At 41.4% G+C, this 14,278-nt stretch overlaps 1 protein-coding gene across 3 annotated transcripts in view; it reads left to right on the top strand.

The window, feature by feature from the left end:
- The window catches only part of COL19A1 (collagen type XIX alpha 1 chain), a 441,848-nt gene that overhangs the window by 311,486 nt on the left and 116,084 nt on the right, over positions 1–14,278 (top strand). For all 3 annotated transcript variants that reach the window (XM_081529388.1, XM_081529391.1, XM_081529389.1), the window contains one exon: positions 13,213–13,266. In XM_081529388.1, the coding sequence (XP_081385514.1) occupies positions 13,213–13,266 (54 nt within the window). The remainder of the gene's footprint in view (positions 1–13,212; positions 13,267–14,278) is intronic.

Raw genomic sequence — 14,278 nt, 5'->3', positions numbered from 1 at the left:
ACAAACCTTGAACTAACCAGGATTTTTCAGTTTTCTCTTCAGCAAAGAACCTTAGTCTCTTTGGCCTATTAAACAACTAAAGGCCATGTACTGTAATGATAGTATCTTCAGAGGAAATGAACCTAACCAGTTATCTATGTCATTGGGAATAGTAATTTTATTCTTAATGAAAATAAGATGACTTCCTTGGATTTAAAAATACAGACCTATAAAATGAAGACATGGTCATTTCATCATTTTTATTGCCACTTGTCCCCAGCGGGGTCATGGTCCCAGACGAGACAGCTGTTGCCAGCATTGCTAACATTCCAGCGTCACCTTGTGAGGCCACAGAATCCACAGCCACGCGTGTGAGGCAGCTGGGGTCTCAGGTTGAGAATGCGAAAACCAGCACATGGGCTCCATACTCTAATCACTTCTCTCTTTTTCTCCCCATGAACAGCATTAGTGAGACATTATTAGCCATTTTCTGACTGCCTGAGTTTTTGGGTTTTTGTTTTCTTTTTTGCTAATTATAAATACACTCAGGAAGAAAAGAATTTTATGTTCTTATAGCCACTGACTCCTTTTTTTCATTCCAGGTCATGTTATTGAAACCAGCTATTAAGACTTCTGAGTGACATACGTTGCATATAGCAATGATAGGACAGAATGTTTGAAGTCCTTGATATATGGTTACCAAACTTGTTATTAGTTGGCTCAATGCATGGATTAAATACTGTTTCTTTGTGGTAGGTAAACAGTAAGGATTTCATAAATCTTATTGGCCTTTGAGAAATATTCAGAAAGGGAAGCTTGTTTCCTAAATATCTTATAATTTCTGTTTGATGATACAGTTTCCAAAAATATCTCCATACAGTATTTAATTTTACTGCTGTATAACTCTGTGAAACAGGCAAGAAAAGATTATCTCCATTTTAACAATAAGGAAAGTGTGCACTTTGTGAGGTAAGGGGCTTAGCTAAATCCATTCCGTTCGTTTTCCCTGCACAGCAACTGCAACCCACTAGGAAACTATTTCCATCAAAGGAGAGAAAAAAGAAGTCACATGAGTAGAGAAGCCACACGTTTTCAGCATTACCTAGGGGACCCGGAACTTGGGAGGAAGTTCTGCAGAAAAGATGACTTGAAGCGGCTTCATTTATAGCTGTAGTTTCATTAAAAAGTAAAAAGATCTAAAGCAAATATGGCAGGTGGTATGAGTCAACAACAATGGATTGTGGATTCATGGGATTTATCATATTATATTCTATACAGGTTAGCATGCTTGAAATGTTCCAGATCTCTTTGACAAAACAGGAAATGCATCCAGTGGGATAGACTGAGGTTAATATCACTAATTTCTTCTTCAATGGCCTAGAGTGTCAGCATCTTCTCTTTTGCCCGAAATCCTTTGTGGAATGGGGCCAAGTGTTTCAAAATGAAATCTTTAAGTATTTTTTCTAGAACTTCCCTTCATGTACTGTCTGTAGCCATGCAGTTCAGTTGAGCCAAGAAATGTCATTTGCAGATTTAGCATTAGTAGAGCCTACAGATCAGAAGGAAACCTTGATGTCATACATTTGAGCTGAAAGTGGAAGCTACAGTCACCCCCAAAATTAAGCCTCACTTTGCTGTGTCCAGGATGTCTACAACCACTGGAGTTTGGCACATGCCCTGGGTCTCCAGCAGCTGGGTAATGTCCAAGCCAGTGTCATCTGCCTGGCCCTGGTTAAGCCTCAGCAGTCTACCTTAAGCATTGTCATCCCAATAGCACTTAAAAAAAAAAAAAGGTTTATTTTGTTTTAGAATATAGCTAGTTAACAGCGTTGTGTTAGCTTCACGTGTACAGCAAAGCGATTCAGTTATACATATACATGTATCTATTCTTTTTTTTTCTATTCTTTTTCAAATTCTTTTCCCATTTAGGTTTTTACATAATATTGAGTGCAATGAAATTAGGGTTGTGGGGAGAAGCGTTGGGGGAGGGATAGTTAGGGAGTTTGGGATTGACATGCACTAGCATTTTTAAAGAGAGTGAATATTACCAGTTATAACAAATGGAAACTCAAAGCTTTGATAGGTGCAGGCTGTGGAAGCCAACCCTTCTTTGGAACTGAGAGGCACACGGAGAGATTCCTGAGGTCAGAGCAGGGAAGTGGAGGCACCGTGTCCCCCAGACATGGTTTCTGTTGATAGTGAGCACTGGGGGATGCGCCACTGGATGCAGATAATTTGTTTCACAATGTCCATCCCTACTAGTTCTTATGCCCCTGTGGCTTTCATCACCTTGGGCAGGGTCAGTGATGTTGCTTCTGTGGGGAGGCAAGCCACACTCCAGACCCCTGCTGCTCCTTAGATTACAGGAAGCTGACAAATAATATTTTTGCTTTTGCAGAACACACTGAGGAGAGATGAGTAAGAAACATTTTATGGATGGATAAGCAGAATCACAGCATTAGGGAAGGAATCATTTTTTTTTTTCTAACTATCACGGCATAGAAATCAGCCAACAATTTCCCAACAATGCACTCTATCAGGAATGCAGTGGGCTTTCTACCAGTTAGATGCATTTGTTTCATGGTATCAGGGAAAATAAACCCCTTTAAAAATGATTTTTTTTCCCTCCCTTGGAAAGTAAAGTATTAAAACCTCCTGAGCATCACAGCATAATTTAGAAAATCTGCTTTTATGAAATGGGTTAATTGCACCCATTGAATGCATTCACTGTCACAGCCTCATCCTCCCACTCCTGTTCCAGAATGACAAGTAAAAGCAGGGACTGTGCAATTTTGGAAAACAATCAGGTCACATATTGAGTATTTTGCTTATTCATACAACCATAAACTGCCTCTGCTTGACTTCCTCAATTACACAGCTCAGTGTTCAGGCCAGAAGAGACGAGCCCAGCTCAAGTGAGCACTCCTGGAATACACAGAGGGTTGGGTTTGAAAAATGTCCAAAGTGGCAGATGTGAAAAATTCTCATTCAAGATCCAGAAGCTGCCTTCACTGCAATCCCTCACCTGTTAATCCTGCGGCTTCTGAATTTCTGAACCAGGGCTGCTGGCAATAACTTAGACAGACACTTAGGAGCTGTTATCTTTCTAAGTATAATGTAGGTATATGCTACTTGAGAGGGGCGGTTCAGGGGGATGGCAGGGACATAGCTGAGACAAGAGAAGATCACTGCTTCTCATAATTCCAGAGGTTCACCCAGAATAAGCATTGGCTGCTGGCTTCTAACAAAGCCGCTCTTACCTTCTTGTAGGGGGAGCCCCCAGAAGATGCCCTTGACAAATGCTTGAATCAGTGTGTTGCCACATCACTTGAATCCTTTCGATTCCCACATGCTGATACACAAGTTTCTCTTCCACAAAAACACAATAGCACGATTGTAGTCTTACTTGAAGGGTATTTCATCTTCTTACTAAGTGTGACTTCTTTCCCATGACTGTTCCCCACTGCAATTTCATGCTCATAGGAATGGTCAGCCAATCAAAATGGCCCCTAAGCAGTCTTATCTCTTGGTTAGCTAGTCTTTTCCCACCAATTCTGACCAGTTTGGGGGTTGTTTTTCTTCTACCATCTCATACGTGCCAAGATTCCACCCCTCATTTGGTGTCGTTCGATGTTTAAAAGTTACTTAAGATGCTGACCAAGATTGCCAGCTTCTTTCCTTTCTCTTCTCAGAAATCTGCCTCTCCTTATCCTCCTTATCTAAGCTCTCCTTGATTTTAACATTCCTTGTATCTGCCTTCGGCTTCTCTCTCTTATCCCCACCTTCCTCCCATTCTGCTCACTTTCCTCTTCATCTCTTCTTGTCATCCACAGCTTTGAAAATGTGCGCCTACAACACGTCCCCGAGCTCCCTCTGCTCAGGACTTGTAGATTCTGTCTCTCATGAATAGGTCTGTGATCTCTTACCCTTGAATGCCCTACTTGATATGTTTAACCAGCTTTAAGATGATTGTTTTTTTTTCCTGCCATCCCTCCTCTCACTGTAAAGCTGATAGAGGAGTTAAAATTTCAAATCTGACCCCCATAGGGTCAGGCCAACTTGAGTTGAAATCTAACTTGTTTACTAATTGTATGACCTTGGGTAAGCTAGTTAACTTTTTATTATGAGAAAAACAAGGTTAATCTCTACTTCATTGGATTGTTGTAAGAGTGAAATGCCATAGCATATATACCTGCACATGGTTATTATGTTCCGAGGCTGTCTGTTGTTATTTATGAATATTATTGTCATTGTCCCATTTTGTCATTCTCTGCCATCCGCTCATTATTTTTTACTTTCTTTCCCAGATTTAATCCAGGACCTCCCAGTTCTAAAGCAAAAGTGTTGATACTTTGCCAGGTTCTTTGATTATAGTTCTCATGTAGATTTTCTTCTGAGTTCCCCCTCTGACAGTCAAAGTTTGTCTTAAGACTTAACTCCATTTCTCAGAGCCTCATGCCAGAAGGTGAGTCCCAAGGCTGGGGGCTGAGAAGCTGCAGTCTTCAGGATCTGCACCCCCTTTCTGTGCCCTCTGCTCCCGTGGCACTGTCTCCACCATCCACCTCCACGCACCAGCCCTTCACTCCTCTCCTTTTCTGTCCCATCCAACTTGCTCTCAGGAAATACCTACTGAATGATCCATAAGAACGTATTCAACAACAATAGTAGAACAACTCTTAGACTTGGTTCTACCACTTGTTTATTGTGTGATTTGGGGGTAAACCTCTGTTTTTTCATGTCAGATGGAAAATATCCATCTCACTTAGTTTTTATGAGAATCAAATAAGGTGACATGTTTTGCAGTCACATGACCCTACCATCTAAGAAAATATAAGTGAAAATTTATTTAGAGTCATCCTGAGCTGTGTGAACATGAAACATCTCCCAAGAACATTCGTATTTGAGTCCATGAAGAAACCCAACACTGAATAAACCAGTCTTTCCTTGTGGAGTTTTAGGCATAAACCAGAAGGTAGATGAGACACTTTCAGAATTAAGAGCCCCTTCCCAGGAACCTCAAATTTCACCAAATATGTACTATCTGACCCACATTCCCATTATAATCCTATAAAGGAGAACTTGAGGTCTCTGTGTTAAAGCAGAACTATAGTATTAACACCTAATGAATCCTCTCCTTGCTTCAAAAATCATACTTTGCAGTTTGGTGGAGGAAGGGGAGTGGGGGTTGGAGTGTTGTTATCTTTTTAGCCACTAAAAATTTGTAGCAGAGGCATTCTCAGAAAATAATCTACTCTAAAATTACCACTGTTTAACTTAATTAAATTCCAAGAGACTGAAAAAACTCATTTAGAGCAAATACTTAGATAAATATAAGGATCTGTGTTTAAAAGAAAAAGAAATTGATTTCCCAAAGATTTTCTAAAGAGTATTATTGATTTTTCTCTCAGTGTTAGGAGACAACTTTCCATGCTGTAATTCTGGTCAAAAATCCATCCATGAGCTCTTTTCTGCTTAAGTGGAACTTGCTGCAACTTTGTTTTCAATAATTTAGCCGTATTTTTACATTAATCTGAATCTGTTGGCCTTGTCTTCTGAGAGTTTAAAAGCAGCAAGACCACTGCTCAGCTTGCTACCATTTCTAATTGAAATGAAAACCAACAAGTGAGAAACTGGCTATACCTTCAAAACTTTTCTTTCTAAAGATCCTGTTAAATTCAGCAAACGGGCAGGAGGGGGATACTATGTGTACGATAAGATTAAAAAAATTGAAACTACTCATCTTCAAGGACTTTTCATTCCAGCTGAAAGGATCGACATGTACTCAAACCACCATAATTAGTGTAAAGGTGCTTCACCAAGTTATATATAAAGTTATGAATGGAAATATATTGATGTATATGAGAAAAACTCACTCTTAACATTAACTTTCCCAAAATTATTGTATTATTAAAATATCGCCTCATCTTACCATTCCTGTGGTTGAGGTTAGGCTTCCTAATCATTTTTTAATATCAGAAAAATAATTACTGATCTCTGCCTTTTCTACTAGCCATTAGAAAATTTAAAATATTTCTTGAAAATTAACCCAAATGAGTTTTCAGTAACAAACTTTCTATTATATCTCTCCTTATAGCAAAGTTGCCTTTTTAGCATGTTTTGAAGAGAGTTGATTAGTACAACTTTTTGCATAGAGTTAGGGTTTTGATATTTCAAAGGTTGTTAGCGAAGTTAACTGGAAACCCACAAGGCCAGAAAGCAGTTGATCACAACCTGAAAATATGTGCTTGTGAATCCTGAAAGGAGCTCCTAATGAGAGATCCTGAAGAGCTTTGGTGTGCAGAGATGAGTAGTACCCAGATGGTGCCTGGAGGCCCAGTCAGCAGTTATGGAGAACTGAAGGATGCTCTCAGAGAAGAGGGAGGAAGGAAAACAGTTCAGGAGAGAGGGCCAGGGAGGGAGCAGAGTGACTGAAGAGCCACAGAGGCCTCAGTTCAGAGCACTGAGGGTGTGCTGAAGCTAACCCAAGGGCCCTGCCCTGATGGGCACAGAGCGCTCACAGCAAAGACCAGAGAGGGGAAAAAAGGCAAAAGTGGATTCTTCGAGCTCCGCGTACTGCATGAACTGCTGAAAAGTGAAAGCGCAGCCAAGACCAGGACTGAAGAAGCCTTAACAGAGAATTCTTCCATCCTTCAAACGCTGGGAATCTGTAGCCCAGACTGAAATCTAAGGAAGTGATAATGCCCACAGTTTGTCATTTTCCATACTAGCATCCAGTTGCTGGTGGCCGACATTACGTTGTTTCTATCTTCCACCTCTAGCAAGGTGTTAGCAAAAAAAAAAACATGCTTTCAACTAGCACCGACAGTATATGTTCCCAAGTTAAATGCAGCTTTCATTCACTTCTTTACACCAGGCCCAGTTCTTCACAGCACAAAACAGCATCAGGGTCTCTCCCCACATGAGGCTGATAAACCGCTCAGATAATTAGCACGTGAGCACAGTTGGGTTCTGAACAGGCGTGTCTCGCTGGAGTTCATCAGTGTTTTAAAAATGCTGTGTGGTTGTGTACTTATCTCATTAGCCCACATGTCCTGTGTATCCCAATCCAACACAAATAGGGTGAAGCAGAGTGGCATAGGAGACAGATATCATGTAGCCATGATATCCGTACAGCTGCGCTGCGGGACATTGTCAGGGACAGGATATCGGGACTTGTTTCTTCTCCATAGACTTTCAACTGGTGTTCCTAGTAGAGCCCCTGAGAACGTTAGCCAAGGCTGATGTGCCCTCCATGGCTGGCCTCTCTTCTCCTGGGCCTGAGTTATCTAAGCGTATCTCCTTGCCACGCATGTGCTAAGTCGCTTCAGTCATGTCCGAGTCTCTGAGACCCTATGGACTGTAGCCCGTCAGGCTCCCCCGTCCATGGGATTCTCCAGGCAAGAATACTGGAGTGGGTTGCCGTGCCCTCCTCCAGGGGATCTTCCTCAGAGAAAGTCACCTCTTGAGCACCCAGAAGCTTCTACTGACGCCATGTGATGCCTGAGGGTTAGTCACTTATACGAGTCTTTTACTTCTTCCTGCTCATGCTTTGTTGATGGTCTGCAGGACTGACAGCTCTTAACAAACTTGGAAACAAATGAGTCTTTGGATCTCCTCTAGCCATGCTTTGTATCAGCACGGAAAATAGAAAAATAGCACCTCTCTAGGGGATGTGGCTATAGGGCAACCACCAATTCCAAGACCCCGGGGTCTATATCATTTTTCTGACAGCAAGCAGAGAATTGCTTTTGGCATTTACGTGCATCCTGTTTCTCTGTGGTCACTATCCCCATCTTGATGGAGGCTGAGCAGCCCAGGGAGGCACCAGAGCCCTGACTGTAGTCAGGCTGGACAAGAGGCCCCCATCCTGGCTCTTCTGCCCGTCACCGCATGGTTTTCCTGTCCTCTGGGAGAGTTTGTGCGAAGTGCTGCCTGCAGGCTAGACTGTTAGCTGTAAATCTCTGTTACATTATGTTTGGAATTTGTGGTACCCAACGTATCCCAGGGACTGTAAGAAAAAGAAAAAAGGTCATCATAAGTGCTCATCAGCAGATGAAGCCCCAGAGCCTAAAAGTTCTGGTTGGCCTCATTTGGAACACGGCCCTATGAATCTGACATTTTAGGGCAAGAACAGGACATGAGAGAATGTGGAAGTAACTTTTATAGCTTTATCAATCTTGTGGGTATCTGAATAATATTGTTCAGACTTTTCTGTTGACCGGTGACCCTGTTCAGCCAGCTCATTGTTTTTAGAGGGGAGAGTGGCCCTTGGCTCCCCTGCCTTGCCCTGGGTACCCAGGCTTCTGGGTGAAGAATGCATTCTGTATTCACGGAAAAAAGGTGTATGCCGCAGACAGATAACCAGTCTGTGAAAGACCAGACCCAGCTCTCACCCAGTTTTTTAAAAGATTAGCCCCATCCCATTATTTTTACTGTTCTCACCCACCGTGGCCCCTGTCCCGTGCTGCGCGGTCCCCACCACGCTGCTTCCCCCAGGACCCTCCCAGAGGCCCTCTTTGCTGCCCGCTGACCACCTTCTCAGTCAGGCTCTGCAAAGGAAGCTAAGATGCATTTTGAGTATAGTGGTGATAGGGAGGTATCTGGGGGATAGCCAGGCAAAGTCTCCCTATCATGACTGGAGAGAACATATGAAGATCGATTCGGGACGGAGACAGAGGCCTCGCTCAGCCCTCCCGCATCAGTGCCTCCAGAGACAGTGTGTCAGGCACGGCTCTCCCTCATACGGAGTGCTAAGTCCAGTTTGGCTTATTTTATTTTCAGTTTCACTATCCTAAGTAAAACAGGAAAGAGCAATCAAACACCCTGTATTCTTCAGGTCGTGGTCAGCATGACAAAAAAATTACCCCCAAAATTATTTTAGGCTGCAAGTCTGCTTTACTTTAAAAGAGGAGAGTACATATGAAGTGAGTTTGGACCTAGGCTGCCTCCATTTAATATTAGCCCTACCGATTACCAGTCATGTGACCTGGGGCCAGCTAACCATTCCAAATGCTCACTTTCTGTACCTTTGAATTGGAAATAATGATAGTAGATACCTCGTGGTGTCAGTGAAGAGATTAAATGAGTTAGTCTACTTGAAACCCTTGGTGTAATGCCTGGCACATAATACATACTATATAAATGCCTGCTATTATTATTTGATTGATTCTTTTTTTTTTAATAAATTTATTTATTTTAGTTGGGGGCTAATTACTTTACAATATTGTAGTAGTTTTTGCCATACATTGACATGAATCAGCCATGGGTTTACATGTGTTCCCCCTCCTGGATCCCCCTCCCACCTCCCTCCCCTTCCCATCCCTCTGGGCCATCCCATTGCCCCAGCCCTGAGCATCCGTCCCGTGCATTGAACATGGAATGGTGTTCTGCTTCACACATGACAACATACATGTTTCAATGCTACACTCTAGTTGAGAGATGTTGTTAATTGCTCTGCTATATTCGGCACCTTAATTGTTCAGCCTTTCACTTTAAGTTAAGATGAATGTGTCCGAGCTAAATTTACACACCACATCACTATTCTTTGATCTAATCGGCCTTATGATCAATACACATTCACCATTCACCAAAGGCCTACCATGCATATACCCCTAATTATCGTGGCTACTGCTAGATACATATGATATCTAAGACTTCTGCTTGCCCCATTAAAAATAGTTGCAGAGGGATCAATGTGTATGGAGTCTCTTTTCAAGAATGAGTTCCTAACCTGTACCTTCTTGGCTGGACCCTTTGTGAAATAACCCCGAGTCAGTGACTGCTTTCCTCCTCACTTCAGCTACCTGACCTAGAATACATCACGCAAAGCTGGCTGATGGGAAGAGAACCTGAAAAATATATAACGCCTTGAGAATTCGTTTCTGACATTAGCTCTGTTTTGATTCCAGCAAGGTAACAGGATCATTTGTCTTTCCAACCGCAGGAAGCTCCAGTCCTCACAAGGCCTATTATTTTCTCACGGGTTACACCACCCTGATTCCATCATCCATCATTACATCTTCCTGTCCTCCACGTTTAATGTCACAGAGCAAAGGCTTCGTGTTAGAAGAGATGTCACAGGCTGTGCATAAGAAATACCTGTCATAGATGGTGACCAAACTTAATCTTTTTCAATATACTGAAGGTGTTACCTATATCAGTGGGTGCAGATAGCAAATGTTTCTTAAAATATTTCTTTTTTTAAAATTGTAGTTGATATACAATGTTGGCTTAGTTTCTGGTGTACAGCAAAGTGATTCATTTTTGTACTTTTCATATTATTTTCCATGATGGTTTATCACAGGATATATTGAATATATTGCCCTGTCCTATACAGTAGGACCTGTTATTTATCTATTCTGTATATAATAGTTTACATCTTCTAATCCCAGACTCCCACTCCAGCCCTCTCCCCACTTGCCAACCACAAGTCTGTTCTCTGTGAGTCTGTTTCTCTTTTGTTGATAAGTCTGTTTGTGTCATTTTTTAGAGTCCACATATAAGGGATAGCATATGATATTTGTCCTTCTCTGACTTTACTCAGTATGACAATCTCTAGGTCCATCCATGTAGCTGCAAATGGCATTATTTCACTCCTTTCAGTGGATAAATAATATTCTACTGTACATGTGCCATATCTTTTTTATCCATTCACCTGTCAGTGGACACTTGGGTTGCCATTCCCTTCTCCAGAAGATCCTCCTGACCCAGGGATCAAACCTGGGTCTCCCACATTGCAGGCAGATTCTTTACCATTTGAGCCACCAGGGAAGCCCAGTGGACACTTAAGTTGCTTCCATGCCTTGGCTATTGTAAAAAATGTTGCTGTGAACATTGGGGTACATGAATCTTTTTAAATTGTATTTTTCTCTGGAAGTATGCCCAGGAGTAGGATTGCTGGATCACATAGCAACTCTATTTTTAGTTCTTTAAGGAACCTCCATATTGTTCTCCATAATACTTGCCTCTTAAAATGTTTCTTCACTTTTCAAAGCTTTTGTTCCCTTTTTAAAATAATAATCTTTAGTCACTTTGTACAATACTGACTTTGGTTTGCTCAGTCAGTCTTTTGGCATCTTACCTTGTGCGAACTTTGCTTCTCTAACATTTTCTCTCCTCCTAGAAGCTTTTGAAGTGTAGATGAAATATGCAGTCTCTTTTCTTAGATAGCTGAATCTATCTTAGCCTGAACTACTTGAATTAAAATCATGCAAATCAATGCCAAAGAATGCTCAAACTACCGCAAAATTGCACTCATCTCACACGCTAGTAAAGTAATGCTCAAAATTCTCCAACCAGGCTTCAGCAATATGTGAACATGAACTTCCAGATGTTCAAGCTGGTTTTAGAAAAGGCAGAGGAACCAGAGATCAAATTGCCAACATCTGATGAATCATCGAAAAAGGAAGAGAGTTCCAGGAAAATATCTATTTCTGCTTTATTGACTATGCCAAAGCCTTTGACTGTGTGGATCACAATAAACTGTGGAAAATTCTGAAAGAGATGGAAATATAGACCACCTGACCTGCCTCTTGAGAAACCTGTATGCAGGTCAGGAAGCAATAGTTAGAACTGGACATGGAACAATAGACTGGTTCCAAATAGGAAAAGGAGTACGTCAAGGCTGTATATTGTCACCCTGCTTATTTAATTTATATGCAGAGTACATCATGAGAAACGCTGGGCTGGAGGAAGCACAAGCTGGAATCAAGATTGCCAGGAGAAATATCAATAACCTCAGATATGCAGATGACACCACCCTTATGGCAGAAAGTGAAGAAGAGCTAAAGAGCTTCTTGATGAAAGTGAAAGTGGAGAGTGAAGATGTTGGTTTAAAGCTCAACATTCAGAAAACTAAGATCATGGCATCCGGTTCCATCAGTTCATGGCAAATAGATGGGGAAACAGTGGCTGACTTTATTTTTCTGGGCTCCAAAATCCCTGCAGATGGTGATTGTAGCCATGAAATTAAAAGACGCTTACTCCTTGGAAGGAAAGTTATGACCAACCTAGACAGAATATTAAAAAGCAGAGACATTACTTTCCCAACAAAAGTCCATCTAGTCAAGGCTATGGTTTATCCAGTGGTCATGTATAGGTGTGAGAGTTAGACTATAAAGAAAGCTGAGCGCCGAAGAATTAATGCTTTAGAACTGTGGTGTTGGAGAAGACTCTTGAGAGCCCCTTGGACTGCAAGGAGATCCATTCAGTCCATCCTAAAGGAGATCAGTCCTGGGTGTTCATTGGAAGGACTGATGTTGAAGCTGAAACTCCAAAATTTTGGCCACCTCATGCGAAGAGCTGACTCATTGGAAAAGACCCTGATGCTGGGAAAGATTGAGGGCAGGAGGAGAAGGGGACGACAGAGGATGAGATGGCTAGATGGCATTACTGACTCAATGGGCATGGGTTTGGGTGGACTCCGGGAGTTGGTGATGGACAGGGAGGCCTGGCGTGCTGCGGTTCATGGGGTCACAAAGAGTCGGACACAACTGAGTGACTGAACTGAATCTTTGCATTTTCTTACACCCCTCTCCCCAAAATGTAATCCTTGAAAAATTCAGAAAGTGCCCCCCTTCTCTCTTCCTGAAAGTTTTAGGGAGAGACAGATTTCTTTACTTCTTTTGTATCTGCCTGCAGCTCAGCATGGTGCTTCGTGAATATCTCCATATCAACTGAGACCCACAAGTACTTAAATGTCTTAAACCTGACATTATACAGCAAATATCTTTTTGTGGCCTGAAGGCTCATGGGCAGCCCATTTTTATCCAACTAATTCAAAAAGTGTAAAGCAATAGGAAAAAGGAAAACTGCTTTTCCTTTATTTTTCAAGTTAATAACACATGGGCGGCACACATTTATTTCTGTAACACGTTGACCAAAGGCTTCTAAGAAGTGTCAACAATAAACTGAAGCTCTTCAGCTCTTCCCTTGAGGAGTTTCATGGGTACAATTCCTTTCAGTAAAGAATTTGCTGATGGCTGACTGTCTAGTAATATGTTACATGTTCCCAGTTAGGACCTTTCTTTGGATTCATGTAGGATTTAACCTAGAAATTTATTTGGGAACCTGATAAGTTAATGTCCATGTAATTCTCTTTTAATTAGTATACTTGACTTAAACAGACTCTTCCTTTTTCTTACCTATAAGATTTCAAGAATTCTTAGGCATGTTATTTAAATATACATTGTTTTGATAAATGTTTACATATGCCTTTGATTTGTTTCAATACAGGGACCCCCTGGAGTACATGGAATGCAACAGACTCTTGATGGATATTATCACAAGGTATGGTTTCTTTCGCTCACATCTGGTATACAGAGATTTTATGTGATTTTATATTTGAAAAATAATTGCTAACTGCTCAGACCTTGAAGCATAATCACATGTGCTTAACATCTTTCTGTAATGAAAATATATTTCCAAAAAACTATTTTGCTCAGCATCTTTTTACAAAACCAGGATTTTAAAAAAATTCATTTCAAAGTTTGCAAAACTTCGCGTAAAAAACTTCATGCAAAACCATGTTTCACCAGTGATAGTGTCATATATTTAGTTTCCCTGAGGGCAGAAAGAGATTATTTACTTTCTTAAAACTCTGGGTAGTGCAACAAACTACCGGGTGCTACACTAAAATCTCAAACAAAGGTTGATATACTCTAGGTCAAGACTGAAATCTCCCACCTTTTAGGAAGGAGCCACTTTCACTTCCCCAGGGTTTTAAATTACAGTTAGTTTGGATGGAATATGACCTGGAAGGACCCGAGAGTTTTGCCCCCAATTCTACAAGGAAGCACAGCAGATGGAGAAGAATGGATGAGAGCAACTGAGTGGGACTCAGAGACCCAAGTGAGACCCTCGAGCGACTCATCATCCGTCACAAGTTTGGGATCCAATCGCTTTGTGTGAGGCAGTCCAGCCACTGACTCAGACCTCTTATAACATCACACCCGATCATTGATAAGCTGCAGGTTTGGAGACACACCCCTTTATGTCTCTCCTGTGTTCCTGGTCTCCCTTCCTGCTGACTACTGTTGCTCCTTTGTTTAAAATTCCAAAGAAACACGATGCCCGTGCCAGCAGAGCCCTCAAAAGTAGCAGGTGATCAGAAGAGTGTTTATTAAATGACAAGCTAATTAATTCAAAGCCCCAAATCTTATTTCATCAGATTAAGTTCACCATGAAGACATGGATTGTTTGTGGCTGATAAATTTAAAATCAAAAGCATGGAAAATCTCTTCCACTTCCTGAATAATCCTGTCTTAAATTTTCTCATTTACTTAGATTTTCCAGAGAAAAT

Source organism: Giraffa tippelskirchi, chromosome 9 (genome assembly GCF_054371585.1).
Source record: "Giraffa tippelskirchi isolate mGirTip1 chromosome 9, T2T-mGirTip1v1.2.pri, whole genome shotgun sequence".
NCBI classification, from domain to species: Eukaryota; Metazoa; Chordata; class Mammalia; order Artiodactyla; family Giraffidae; genus Giraffa; species Giraffa tippelskirchi.
This window is presented reverse-complemented; position numbering and strand designations above follow the sequence as displayed.